The 14,757-nt window shown below is 42.4% G+C and overlaps 1 protein-coding gene across 9 annotated transcripts in view; it reads left to right on the top strand.

Moving 5' to 3' along the window:
* The window catches only part of KDM3A (lysine demethylase 3A), a 55,265-nt gene extending 41,377 nt beyond the window's left edge, over positions 1-13,888 (top strand). For all 9 annotated transcript variants that reach the window (XM_070479389.1, XM_070479395.1, XM_070479401.1 and 6 more), the window contains 8 exons: positions 860-1,031; positions 5,803-5,890; positions 6,750-6,880; positions 10,331-10,450; positions 10,535-10,674; positions 11,916-12,092; positions 12,174-12,308; positions 13,174-13,888. In XM_070479389.1, the coding sequence (XP_070335490.1) occupies positions 860-1,031; positions 5,803-5,890; positions 6,750-6,880; positions 10,331-10,450; positions 10,535-10,674; positions 11,916-12,092; positions 12,174-12,308; positions 13,174-13,254 (1,044 nt within the window). In that variant the 3' untranslated portion in view covers positions 13,255-13,888. The remainder of the gene's footprint in view (positions 1-859; positions 1,032-5,802; positions 5,891-6,749; positions 6,881-10,330; positions 10,451-10,534; positions 10,675-11,915; positions 12,093-12,173; positions 12,309-13,173) is intronic.
* The last annotated feature ends 869 nt before the right edge of the window (positions 13,889-14,757 follow it).

Here is a 14,757-nt window from a genome sequence, read left to right as displayed (position 1 = left end):
TTTTACTGTACTAACACAGAGTGAATCAGCTATAATGCTCCTGTTTTAGTCTCTTAGTCATGTTCAGCTCTTTGCGACCCCATAGACTGTAGCCCGCCAGGCTCCTCCGTCCATAAGATTTGTCAGTCAAGGATACTGGAGTGGGTTGCTGTTTCCTTTTCCAGGGGATCTTCCCTACCCAGGGATCAAACCCAGATCTCCTGTATAGCAGACAGATCCTTTGCTGCTGAGCCATGGGGATAGCCATATAAATATATCCCCCATTTTTTGGATTTCCTTCCCATTTAGGTCACCACAGAGCACTGAAAAGGGTTCCTTGAGCTGTACAGTAGGTCTTGCTTGGTTTTTTTAGGATTACACAATGGTTTTTAAAAGTTGAACTTGTTGCTAATATTTTAGTCAGGCTATTTCACATGAAATTGAGGGCTTCTGGCCTTATCTTGGGTAACCAAAAAACTGGGCGATCCCAGGGTCATGTTCCTGGCTGGTTAACAAGAGGCTGTAGGCCAGTGGCAACACCCGCCTCTGCCAGGGCACTCTTGCTGCCTTTGTCTCTCCTGCATGTCCCTTGCCCTGAGCTGTGGCGTTGGTGTTCTGTGAAACATGGGATCTGAGTCAGAAGGTGTGATCCTTCTTTCTTGAAGCTTGCTAGTTAATTTGAGAGCAAGGGGTGTGTGTAGCAGGTAAGCGAAGACATGAGATGCTGTGGGAACACAGAGGACTGTGATGTCATTTTGGGAGCTGAGCCCAAGGACCAGCCGCAGAGAAAAAAATCAGCAGCTCTTTGAGGAGGGGCGGCCTCAGGAGAGGGGACGGGGCTGGGGGAGTTTGAACTGAAGTCTTCATTCTCCTCTGCTAGCCAGTGATGGTGTCGGGAGTGCACCACAAGCTGAACACTGAACTCTGGAAACCGGAGTCCTTCAGGAGGGAGTTTGGAAGCCAGGAAGTTGACCTCGTTAACTGCAGAACCAATGAAATCATCACAGGAGCCACAGTGGGGGACTTCTGGGATGGCTTTGAAGATGTTCCGAGTACGTATTACAGACCCTTAAAGGGGCTGAGGGTGTGCAAAGGGCGGGGAGGTGGGCTCAGGAGCAGCAGGAGCCGACTGTCCTTCAGTGGGAGCAGCATTGTTTTCTATGAGTCTGGAGTTTAAAATTCCTGTCTTACCTCCTCCTCCCTTTCTTTTTACAGATTCTGTGCGTTTGAACAGAGGCAGATTCTCTTGGTATTTCCTTTGAGAGTGAGATTTTAGTCACCTCTTCTTCAGGTGACTCCGTGTCTGTCCTGTGACAGACATGTGCCCAATGGCGGGGGGCGGGGAACACAGAACCAGGGCTTGTGCCTCCAGGGTGGTGGTTTAATGCAGCTTTGCTATTTAACAAGAAGATTGTCAGTATGTTTAACATGACAAGCTGAGCTGAAAGTGCCAAAGAATGAATCCTTTTCACACAGCTGAGCCTGGTTACTGCCTCCTCACTTGGGCAAGGGGGGCAGTGGTGGCCAGGGGGCCGTGTTTCTGATGCTGAGGCTGGTGCTTTATGTGACTGGCCAGTCAGTAGCATGTTTGTTTACAAGTGCTCTGTGAGCCCCAGCACCTGTCATCAGGCTCCCGCCCCCTCGAGAGGGTTTGGCCAGTTCATTCTGTAGACTCAATTCAAGTTTGCTCATTTTTCATTCTCATTCTTTTAAGGCATACCTTTACCTTGTAATCTCTTGCTTCCTTTTCACCTGTTACTCACATTTACAGGTTATGGCCCACACTTTGAACAGACTTCATTACCAGGTATAGCTGACTTTAAGTAGAGTGGGATGGGGGTTTCCACACATGAAGGTTAAGGTGGAGTTTCAGACGTTAGATGTTTACCTGGGAATCAAAGTCTATGAAATGAAAGAGGAGACAGGTGCAGTGTAGAGTTAGTGAAGCCTTGGCACACCTGCCAGGGAGCTCTGGAGCAAGTGTTGCCCCTCATGGTCTCAGACTGGGCTGAAGTGAGGAAGAGTTAGGGCCTGTTATCCCCTCACCTCCCTCAGGCCTTGGGAAGGGCAAGACCTGGCAGGGCAGCTCTCTGCAGCTGAGGCTGACCACAAAGCTGTGATGGCAGCAGGTCCTTTGAAAGGGGATCTTGTTGTCATTCAGTTGCTCAGTCATGTCCGACTTCTGTGACCCCATGGACTGCAGCATGCCAGGCCCCTCTGTCCTCTGCTGTCTTCCCTGAGTTTTCTCAAACTCATGTCCATTGAGTCAGTGATGCTGTCCAACTGTCTCATCCTCTGTTGCCCCCTTCTCCTCCTGCCCTCAGTCTTTCCCAGTATCAGGGTTTTTTCCAGTGAGTTGACTCTTCACATCAGGTGGCCAAAGTATTGAAGCTTCAGTATCAGTCTTTCCAGTGAATATTCAGGGTTGGTCTCCTTTAGGATTGACTGGTTTGATCTTGCAGTCCAAGGGACTCTCAAGAGTCTTCTCCCAACACCACAGTTCAAAAGCATCAGTTCTTTGGTGCTCAACTTTCTTTATGGTCCAGCTCTTACATTCCTGTATGACTACTTGAGAAACCATAGCTTTGACTAGAGGGACCTTTGTCGGCAAAAGGGGATATAGAGGCGCACATACCACAGTGTGCATTCCAGTTAGGCCTGGGTTCAGATCCTGACTCTTGATATGTACCTGCTGTGTATGTGAACTTGCTAATTTCATTTTTCTAGGGCTCACACTTCCTCATGCCTGCAGATGGTTAAGGCGCCCCAAAGTCCATGGCAGCCTGCCTTTTCCATATTGATCATTCTTCTGCCCAGACCCCAGCATACCACCAACACTGAAATGTCACTGATGTTCGGAGCAAACACTGTACCCTGTATTTTCCTGTGTGTGTTGTGTACCTATTTAAGTTAGATTATGGGAAAGTACTTGGTTGACCATCAAACACTTGTATACAGACATTAGTCCTCAAGAATATGGGGTTCGAAGTCAAGCCTGGGTTCCAGTTTCAGTCTTACTCCTTAATAATGGATGAACTCAGTCATCTTTCAGTCAGTTGATCTCAGTCAATTTCCTCATCCAAAAGTAGGAATATTACGTAGTGCCAGGAGTCACTGGGATATTGGATTGAGTTGTAAGAACTAAATGGTTTTAAAACTCTTAGCAGAGACTAGAAAACAGTAAGAGGTGTGAAATAATAGTTATCATTGCTGTTAATCATAATGAGTCATGGCTATAAATCATAATTTCAGCATATCTTTTTCAGTTAGAGGTTCTTGGTTCCTTGACATGACCTGCAATGGTTAATTGTCTATTACAGGAAAATAGTCTGACTAAACCCTCTATGTATCACCCAGAAGATGGGGTGGGGTGGGGTTGGAGGGTGGTTGAGTGGGCCAACTGTCTCTGGACAGAACATCAGGTTGCTTCAGTCTCTCTGAGCAAAAGAAGTCATTTCTATTTCATGCTGGCCTCAGAAAACTGGGGTTTCTAGACATCTGTGACCTTTGATTGTTAAAGTGCTGTGCTGTTTGTTATTTGGGAAGCTGCTTCTTTTGGAATACTGTATAGGAGGAGACCGGATCTATCAAAACACTACCTATGTAACATGGACAAAAGGGAGCAGCTGAAATCTCAAAGAAGCAGTTTGAGACAGGGCTCTCAAGGGAATTCAGAGAAAACAGGGCTCTAATACAAATTAGTCAGTGATCTTTATTTTACTACCCCTTGCTGGGTGTAATGGATTTCTTGACACTGAATAAATAAAATGGTTGGTAATTTGCAGGATGTGAATGTTAAAGTTAACATTTGTATATCAAAAGAAGAGAGGTGAAAGATAAAGGAGAAAAGGAAAGATATATCCATCTGAATGCAGAGTTCCAAAGACTAGCAAGGAGACATAAGAAAGCCTTCCTAAGTGATCACTGCAAAGAAATAGAGGAAAATAATAGAATGGGAAAGACTGGCGATCTCCAAGAAAATTAGCGATACCAAGAAAACATTTCATGCAAAGATGGGCATAATAAAGGACAGAATGGAGCAGAAGCAGAAGATACTAAGAAGAGGTGGCAAGGATACACAGAAGTACTCTACATAAAAGATCTAATGACCCAGATAACCACGAAGGAGTGATCACTCACCAAGAGCCAGACATCCTGGAGTGCAAAGTCAAGTAGGCCTTAGGAAGTATCACTATGAACAGAGCTAGTGGGGTTGAAGGAATTCCAGCTGAGCCATTTCAAATCCTAAAAGATGATGCTGTGAAAGTGCTACACTCAATATGCCAGCAAATTTGGAAAACTCAGCAGTGGCCACAGGACTGGAAAAGGTCAGTTTTCATTCCAATCCCAAAGAAAGGCAATCCCAAAGAATGTTCAAACGACTGCACAATTGCACTCCTCTCACACAAAAAGTAATGCTCAAAATTCTCCAAGCCAGGCTTCAACAGTACATGAACTGAGAACTTCCAGAAGTTCAAGCCGGTTTTATAAAAGGCAGAGGAACCAGAGATCAAATTGCCAACATCTGTTGGATCATAGAAAAAGCAAGAGAATTACGGAAAAACATCTACTTCATTGACTACGCTAAAGCCTTTGACTGTGTGGATCACAACAAACTGTGGAAAATTCTTAAAGAGATGGGAATACCAGACCATCTTATCTACCTCGTGAGAAGTCTGTATACAGGTCAAGACCAACAGTTAAAACCAGACATGGAACAACAGACTGGTTCCAAATTGGCAAAGGAGTACGTCAAGGCTGTATATTGTCATCCTGCTTATTTAACTTATATGCAGAGTACATCATGAGAAACACTGGACTGGATGAAGCACAAGCTGGAGTCAAGGTTGCTGGGAGAAAAGTCAATAACCTCAGATATGCAGATGACACCACCCTTATGGTAGAAAGCAAAGAGGAACTAAAGAACCTCTTGATGAAAGGGGAGAAAAGAAAAAAAAGAAAAAGACTTCTTGGTGAAAGAGGAGAGTGAAAAACCTGGCTTAAATCTCAACATTCAAAAAACTAAGATCATGGCATCTGGTCCCATCACTTCATGGCAAATAGATGGGGAAACAATGGAAAGAGTGACAGACTTTATTTTCTTGGGCTCCAAAATCACTGTAGATGGTGACTGCAGCCTTGAAATTATGACACTTGCTCCTTGGAAGAAAAGCTATGTCCAACCTAGACATCGTATTAAAAAGCAGAGATAATACTTTGCTGACAAAGGTTCATATAATCAAAGCTATGGTTTTTCCAGTAGTCATGTACGGATGTGAAAACCAGACCATAAAGAAGGCTAAGCACAGCGGAACTGATGGTTTTGAACTGTTCAGATGGCGTTGGAAAAGGCTCTTGAGAGTCCCTTGGACTACAAGAGATCAAACCAGTCAATCTTAAAAGAAATCAGTCCTGAATATTCATTAGAAAGATTGATGCTGAAGCTCCAATACTTCGGCCACCTGATGCGAAAAGCCGACTCATTAGAAAAGACCCTGATGCTGGGAAAGATTGAAGGCAGGACAAGGGGACGACAGAGGATAAGATGGTGGATGGCATCACCAACTCGATGGACATAAGTTTGAGCAAGCTCTGGGAGTTGGTGATGGACAGGGAAGCCTGGCATGCTGCAGTCCATGGGGTCGCGAAGAGTCAGATACGACTGAGCAACTGAACAAAACCAAATGTGTCAGGTTAAAGATTTTGCAGAGACAAATATACTTTATTTGTATTGTTAGGGCATAAAGTGCTAATTTGCCATTGATTTTGATCTATTTCCAAGTTATGAATAGTAACAATTCAGTAATTCTGGTTACTTTTCAGACCGCTTGAAAAATGAAAAAGAGCCAATGGTCTTGAAACTTAAGGACTGGCCACCAGGAGAAGATTTTAGAGATATGATGCCCTCCAGGTACGATCATGGGGAGGGGAAAGAGATGGTCCTTTTCTTGAGAGATGATGATCCTGGTGAGATGAAGAAGTTTGATGACTTTTAAATCTGGCTAACTAATGAAAACCATCTATGTTTCCCTGTGGTGCTCCGCCAGAGAAAAGGCTGACTCAGGCATGCATACATTCATTTGTAGGCAGGAGTGAGATCAGGCATGTTAGGGTTGGGTAGAATATAGTGACATTGCTTTAGACAAGAGAGCGGAATGGCTTGATCCATTTTCCTGATTTGCGCTTGAACCTTGAATCCTCAGAACTAAGGAATAATATATCCCTTAGTGTTACTTCATATGAGGAAGTTTTTGCTCAAATCTTTTGTCTGCAGTGTTCTAGATTATTTTGATATATCTGTGTGCTGTAGGAGAGAAAGAATACTTTGCTCATAAGCACTGCAATTCTAACCTTAAATTTTTTTTTCATTTATATTGAAGTATAGTTGAATTACAATGTTGCATTATTCTACTATACAGAAAAGTGATTCAATTATATGTATGTGTGTGTGTGTGTGTGTGTATATATATACACCCGTTCTTTTTCATATTCTTTTTCATTGTGGTTTATCATAGGATATTAAATATAATTCCCTGTGCTATACAGAAGGACCTTGTTATTTATCTGTTCTATATTTACCAGTTTGTATCTGCTAATCCCAAACTCCCAGTTCAACTCTGTCCCACCCACCTCTGCCTTGGCAACAACCAGTCTGTCTGTGTCTCTGATTCTGTTTCATAGATAGGTTCATTTGTGTCATATATAGATTCCACATATAAGTGATTAGAAATGCAAGCTTATTTTGCAAATTCATTGTCTTCTTGTTCTAGATTTGATGATCTGATGGCCAACATTCCACTGCCTGAGTACACAAGGAGAGATGGCAAACTCAACTTGGCCTCACGGCTGCCAAACTACTTTGTTAGGCCAGATCTGGGTCCCAAGATGTATAATGCTTATGGTAAGAAAGAAATGGCCCAACTTGAAAAGATTATTACAGAAGTAAAACACGTTAAAATATTTGTAACATTGGTTTTGGGGGAGGGAGAGATGTCTGTAATCCTACCCCTTAACAGCAATGGTCTTCATTATTGTTTAATTCCTTTTATTCCTTGGCCACATGTATGTATATTTCCCTGTCTTAATTGCAGTTGTAGGGCATATGCCATTGTTTAATAAAAATTTTCCCTTATACTTCATATTACATAGGAATGTTTTTACATGTTGCTCAGTGGTTTTTAGTGTGATCATTTTTGATGGTTGCATTTGATGGTATGTCATTTAATGAATGTCAGTTTATTCATTGTTTTAATGTTGCTGGACATTTAGGTCAGTCTACTGGAATTTCAGCTGTTTTAACGTCAGCTGCACTTAAATGCAGTGTTCTGTGCTGGTGGGTAGTATTCAGTTATTTAAGTTAGTATTAAACATACTCTTTGAATTTGTATTTCATTGTTATTCCTTCCTCATGTAATCTCAACTCCAGTGTCTCAGACTCAAGGGTGGCAGACCAGAGTCTTTGGCATCTTTGCCATGTTCTCCAGACACCGTTGGGGGAGTGGGAGCAAGGGCTTGGACCTCAGCCCCCAATTCTTTTCTTACGGTGGAGTCTGCCCGGGAACCACCGGGAGTGAGGTCAGGAAACAGTCCCAGAGAGGCCTTTATTTTTGGGGAGTTCCCACAGTCCAGGTGTCCAAGATAGTTCTGCCAGGGTGGGCTGAGAGGTGGTCTGGGGGAGAGAACACAGCTGGCAGTAGCCCATTTCCCCTTACTCTTCAGGTCTCGGTTTAGAGAGCTCTGCCTGTGTTGTGGGGCAGCAGCCTGTTCTGCAGCTGTGCTACCTTCCCCTGAGCCTTTCAAAGCAGCTGGATGGCTGGGATTGCAGGGTGTATTCTGTTTACAGTGAGAATTTACAATAAATTTACATGAACGGAAGCATTTTTCTACTAAAGCAAATGGTGTACAAATCATGTTACATCATGATTATCCAGGTCTAATGGAAATTAGAAAGCTGTATAAGGTAGAAGTAGTTACCTGAGATGTTTTTAATATAATAAGTCTATTTATTTGGTTTAAATAGCTTGATAGAGGTCTTTTTCTCTTAGATAGCAATTGATAGATGGCATTGTCACTCTATGATAGCTTTTCCTATCAAAATTGTTCCATTCAGAGTAACCAGTTAGGGGTGGAAAAATGTGTTCATTTTCAAACACCTTCAACCTTATGATAAACCTCATTAATGAGCAGTTATTTTTCAAAAGTTTGGTGACTGAGCAGTGACTTCTCCATGAGACAAAGTAGAGTGAAAGGCTCTTTGGAAAGATCATAAGTCAACCTCTCTCCAGCTCCACCACCACCACCAGCAGTTTTACAAATAGGGACAAGGACTTGAGGATGATAGAGGGGACATTGACCTGACTAGGAGACCCAAGGGGCATCTAGTAACAGGTCTGGGACTAGGTCTAAGTCTCCTAATTTCCAGGCTTGAACCAGTCTCCAGTCCCAGTGGTCTGTCACGTAGCAGCCCCTACTGTGTCTGCTTATGTTCTTTGCGTGAAAGTCCATGGCGTGTTTTGTTTCAGGATTTTCTATTTTATGGGAATCCTTTCCCTGGGACCATTGTTTTTGGTTCCACTGGCCAAACCAGCAAGCAGCTTCGGATGTCGCTCTGAGACGTGTTCACCTTTCCTCACTCCTCCCAGCTCCATCTGCCTCCTTCTGCTCCCAGTGTTAGGCCACATCCTGACATTTGTGCTTATCATTTCCTTACATTTATAATTTTACCATAGATTTGTTATTACTGCAGAATGTTCTTTCAGTATTTAACCTACTTTTGAGCTTTATATGAATGGAATCAGACTTAGGGATATTCCTCCATGTTGTCATTAATAACTATTCATTTAATTCAGTTGCCACCTATCACATTGCTTTTTTTCTTCTCAAATTATACTTGTTTACTTTTTACTATAGAAAATTAAATGCACTGAAAACCTGAGTCTAGGACAGTGACTTCCCATGTACTCGTCTCCTAGTTACAACCGCTCTCAGACTTTTTTCCCATAGTAGTTTCCTTATTTCCTCTCTTCATACTTTTTCCTTTACTCTTTGAAAGAAAATCTCATATATCCTATGATTTTGTCCAATATTTAATGCTTTACTCACTCCTAGGGCTGGCATTTCAGCAAACTGGAAAGAAGGGAAACTGTAGCTGAGCCCCAGGGCCATGATCCCAGGTTAAAATGATAAGGTGTTGGCTCCTGTGTGTATGGCTGCTCCTAAACCACAGGCCCCTGTGAGCCAGAGACAAATTCCTTGGCCTCCAAGTAAGTCAGGGCTTAAGTTGCAGGGCATGGCGGGTTAGAAAACAGCCTTGACTTGCCCATCCCAAGCCATGCTTGGCTCTGTGCCCAGTCAAGAAGCAGTGTCCTTGTGTCAGGATGGGGATCAAGGTAACCGCCGGGCTTGACAAGCCTCAAGGTGAATGCTGAGCAAATGGGCCTTCTCCTGAGGGAGGAGATTAGAGTCTCCATTATGAGCACTAGCAGGGACCTCACGCTTTGGCTCATGTGTGCGTGCTAAGTCGCTTCAGTCACTTCTGACCCTGTGTGACACCATGGACTGTAGCCCGCCAGGCTGCTCTGCCCATGGGATTCTCCAGGCAAGACTACTGAAGTGAGTTGCCATGTCCTCCTCCAGGGGATCTTCCCGACCCAGGGATCGAACCTGTGACTCTTTATGTCTCCAGCATCGGCAGGCGGATTCTTTACCACTAGCGCCACCTGGGAGTCCCCTGCTGTGGCTAAACCTCTTCCTTAACCTCTTCCATAGTTGAGGGATCCAAGTGTGACTGAGTACATAGTCATTTGAGGTTCTAGCTTTCTGTGTTTGGGGCAGGGGTAGAGAGGTGTTCTGTTAGACTCCCCATCTTATGTCTTACCCCAGAGTCCTTGGCTGTGACAACCAAAGCTTGAAAGCTTGAGCTCGCCTGGTTGAGCAGACATCCTTTTGGCAAATCCCAGCCTCAGTAGTCCACTTTACCATCCCGAGTCCTACTTTCTAGTGTTGACTTTCTTTTCTTGCCAGCATATTGGCTCATTTTTAAAAAGCCCTTTTGTCCTATTTTTTTTTTAAATTTCATCCATATTTTATTTAAATTTCATCCAGATGTTCAGATATTTTGCCTATCACCAGAAACTAATATTAGGACTTGGTTTTTTATTCTTACAAAAGTAAACATTTAATATTTATTCAAAGTTGAAAGGATAAAATAACTTAATATTGAATATTGTTCTATTACTCTTGCTTGCTTAAAAAGGTAGATTTTAAATTTTGTGGCCAAGTATTCCAGGGAGTGGGAAAGACTGTGGCAGCCTGTGCTGTTTCAGTAAATTTCAGGCTTTTCTGCCTGCAGGATTAATTACTCCAGAAGATCGGAAATATGGAACAACAAACCTTCACCTAGATGTATCTGATGCAGCTAATGTCATGGTCTATGTGGGAATTCCCAAAGGACAGTGTGACCAAGAAGAAGGTAGGGTCCTAAGCATAAAAAAAGTGGGGCTTACTCTCTGAGCTGGAACATACATAGTCTGATATTTGCCTTCTCTTGCTCCAGAAGTCCTTAAAACCATCCAAGATGGAGATTCTGATGAACTCACAATAAAGCGATTTATTGAAGGAAAAGAGAAGCCAGGAGCTCTCTGGCACATATATGCTGCTAAGGATACAGAGAAGATACGAGAATTTCTTAAAAAGGTGTGCTCCTTACCCTATGGCATGTGAAGAGAGAAGCATGCAGAACGGCAATATTATTAATTACTGCATGTCGAGACCTGACTGGGTCACTGACGAATAATCACAACCTCAAACTTGAAACCCGTGCATCTCAGATTGGGTAGGCTAAAGCTGGTTTCTAAGGATCATCGATTTCTAGATGATTAGGCTCACATCTTTGAAAAGGGGGGAACTTGTTTTGTTTGTCATGTCTGTGTTTTATGTTCCAGTGAATTTGAAGGGTTTTGTGCTCTGCCTTCACCTTCATGGTAGTTCCTCTGATCATCACATAGTATCTGTTTTTACAGCCCTAAAAACCTAAGCCCTTCAGACACCCATGTATCATTTCTTCACCTGTGATAGCTGTCTTCCAAGTTACTCAGGTCTCTGTTGGCTTTGTCCACCCTACTGGTGGCCATCAACTTATGAAGGGTCATGGGAGAGGTATACTGGGACTTTGATGATCCCAAGATTCCAGTAGTTAGGTTATTTGGCAAGGGTTCTGTGTGGAACCCTTTGTTCTAGACACAGATGAGCATGTTCAGGTTTTAACCTGTTCGCCACTGAGGCTGCTAGTTTTAGCGTAGATATTTATGGCCAGTACTCTTCATTTGTTCATGAGGAATGGATATTCATGGTAGCCTGATGCCAAGTAAGATCCTTAACCAGTGTTTCCTTCAATCAAGATGTCTTTTGCTAAGGATAACTTGGTTCTTCCGAGGACCTGCTGGTCACCATGTTGTTCCTTTGATAGGGTCACCCTGAGTCTGTGCTGCCCAATACTGGTCTAGAATAAACAGGTTTCATCTGTAGCCATCTTTGGGATTATTTCATAACTCAAATTGTTAAGTGAATTAGAGGTTTTTAAGAACCGCAGGGCAATAAATGTACTTATAAGGAGCTTGAGTCTCCTTATTACATTCAAAATTATTTTACATTCAAAAGTCTAGGCCAAAATATTGTCCAGACACAGTATTTACAAAAATAATGCAGACTGCCAGTCATGGTTTATGGGAAATGACAAAGGAACCCACATTTTCTTTCAGTCTCCTCTTGATTCGTTCAGTTATTGTCTTTAAGTACTATTTTCTCTTTCTGCCAGCCAGGGCTTATGTTGAAGAAGGCCTGATGTTTACTGACCGTCCACATTGTTCAGGGGGCCAAATGCCCTCCTGGAGCCCTAGCACGTAACTCAGTTTCATAACCTTTGGAATATATTCTAGGTGTCAGAAGAGCAAGGTCAAGAAAACCCCGCCGACCACGATCCCATTCATGATCAGAGCTGGTATTTAGACCGATCATTGAGGAAGCGTTTGCAACAAGAGTATGGAGTTCAAGGCTGGGCTATTGTGCAGTTTCTTGGAGATGTGGTATTTATCCCAGCAGGAGCGCCACATCAGGCAAGAACCATTACTGTACTCTTTATTCTCCATACACTGCTGATGTGGCTTGTGTTAGTGATGTGTCTTCTTGTTTTCCAGGTTCATAACTTATATAGCTGTATCAAGGTGGCTGAAGATTTTGTTTCTCCAGAACATGTTAAGCACTGCTTCTGGCTTACTCAGGAATTCCGCTATCTGTCACAGACTCATACAAACCATGAAGATAAATTACAGGTAAAAATAGTTGTGATCCCGGGCATTCTCTGACTCTGGCTTCATGGCCCTTTATCAGTGAATGTCCATCCATACCAAGCTGTAGAACAAGGAGCATATGATTGAAGCCCTCCACAGGGCCCAGTTCAAATTTCCTGGCCGCGAGAAGATCCATCCACATCTCCAAAAAGTGGGGATTTACTAAGTTTAATGCGGATGAATTTGAAAACATGGAGAAAAGCAGCTCATCCCAGATCACTGTGGAGTCAAATACATCCTTAATCATGGGCCCCTGGACAAATGGCGGGCCCTGCACTCAGGAGAGCCTTGGTGCTGTACCCTCCTTACTCATGCCCACCAATAAATCCTCATTTCCTGTCAACAAAAAAAATAGTCCATGAACTTGGCCATATCACACTAGGTAACAGTGAGTTGATGAACTGGCTGGTTCTACTACCTACTTAGGCAAAGGAGGAATAAACCAGAAGGGAATCTCACTTTGGTTTAGAGGCTTGCAGTAGTGAATTATCTAAAACATGTGATTTCATTTAGAAAACTAGGGACATATATAAACCCTGAAAAAGAGAGCTGTACCCCTGGACTTGCTTTTCTCTGCACTCAGTGAGGGCAGGGCCACATAGGATCAAAGCCTATGGAAGGGGGAGAATGAGCTTTTCAGTTCTTCAAAGGAGGCATGGGTTTAAAATGTGTATAAAAGCTTCAAGGATCTCAGGGACTTTTCAAGTATTATTAATGTTTCATATTGAATTTTGAGTCTTAAGTTCCGAGAGCATGGTAATAAACTTGGTAGGGGGAAAGTTTATTCTCAGTTGACAGATTTTAAAGTTAATGGTAAACGGACCATATTTTCTCTCATTTCAATCAGGTGAAGAATGTTATCTACCATGCAGTAAAAGATGCGGTTGCTATGCTGAAAGCCAGTGAATCCAGTTTTGGCAAACCCTGAGGGTCCCAGAGGAGCCTTACCCCTGCACATTGGAAGTGAATTACTGGCAGCTGTTCAAACTCTTCAGGCAGGATTCCTGTGGACTTTGAGACTCATGTTACCTCATCTTCTTTTTTAAACTGTACCCACCTGGTAAGGGGGTACTCTGTCTAATGTATATTTCTAGTGTTTACAGACACTAAATGTGTATATGTAGTAACTATTTACAGAACATGCATCCTTTAAAACTGTGACTTCTCACCTAGTGCAGAGCTTCTACCCAACTGTAAAAACAGAACCCCCTCTCAGTTCTGGAACAACATCTGCAGTTACTCCCCAGCTGTGTGGTTGGACAGTTTAGTCAAATGGATTATAACTCTTAGGAACCACCACACAGTTGATTCGGGTTGTGTTTTGTTGTGTCTGTCTGAGTACCCTCTCCCCCAGCCCTTAGGGTTCAGAAGAACAGTGGAGGAAGCGACCACCAACAGTGCAGTTCTTATACTGTATTGCATTAGGAATGGCATTATATAGCAGAAGTCAACTACTGTATAATTCTTGGGGTTAACCATCTTTAGTTAAATGGAGTTTTAATTTAAATTGAAGCTTTGCTAATTTTAAGTGTTAAGCATTTTGCATTAAAGTATTCATATAATGTTTTGACTCAGTTTATTGGCATTATTCTCTGGTTGCAGAGTCAACACACATTTCATCAGTGTTAACAAGTGTAAGAGTTTATGCCAGGAAGTCATCTTAAAAGCACAGAAATTTGATGCTATAGTGATTTCTGAGTGGGTATTACAGTGCTCACATGGAAACAAGTTCCTCCCCAGCCAAGTGGAAACTCCTGTCACATTTTTGTAAAGAAACACTGCTGATTAACTAATGTTAGAAATGAGAATTAACCAAATAGAAACTAAATGATTCTAAAAAGTTAAGAGGTCAAAATACTTTGTCTCTCTTCTGACCCTTTATAATTCAAGAGTTTACAAAAGCAAGTGAAATTATTAGAAGTTTTAAAACTGTAGTATCAAAAATAATCATTTCTATGAAGAAAGGAAATTCATAAAGAAGCCAGTTTTCTCTACCTTGTTGATTTCTCCTAGACAGCTCTAGGTGTACTAAAATGAATTAAATTGAAATCAAATAACATAGACAAGGCCTGGAGCCTAGGTTTTTACCTATGAGCTCAGAGTGGTAAATCAAAGATGCATACCTAATGCCAACCTACCTCAAGCCAAAATCTTTAATGGATGAACTTTCAAAAAGTTTTCTGAAAAGAATAAATGGAAATATCTATTAGTGGGAAACATCTTCCTTGGGAATGTCTTACGAGAAGCTCCTTTATACAGTTTTGGATCTAGAATTGGCACTGTTGATTAGAAATCCCCAATAGCCAAAAGAAGATGAAAAGTTTAATTCTCTACTGAAGAAATCACCATCAAGCCAGACCTCAAAGGAATCCCAAAGATAGTTCCAAGGACTTATTACTTATAATCAGATGCATTGTGCCCACAAATATAA

Source organism: Odocoileus virginianus, chromosome 2 (genome assembly GCF_023699985.2).
Source record: "Odocoileus virginianus isolate 20LAN1187 ecotype Illinois chromosome 2, Ovbor_1.2, whole genome shotgun sequence".
Taxonomy (NCBI): domain Eukaryota; kingdom Metazoa; phylum Chordata; class Mammalia; order Artiodactyla; family Cervidae; genus Odocoileus; species Odocoileus virginianus.
The sequence above is the reverse complement of the archived record's forward strand: the minus strand, read 5'-3'. Positions and strand labels throughout refer to the sequence as shown.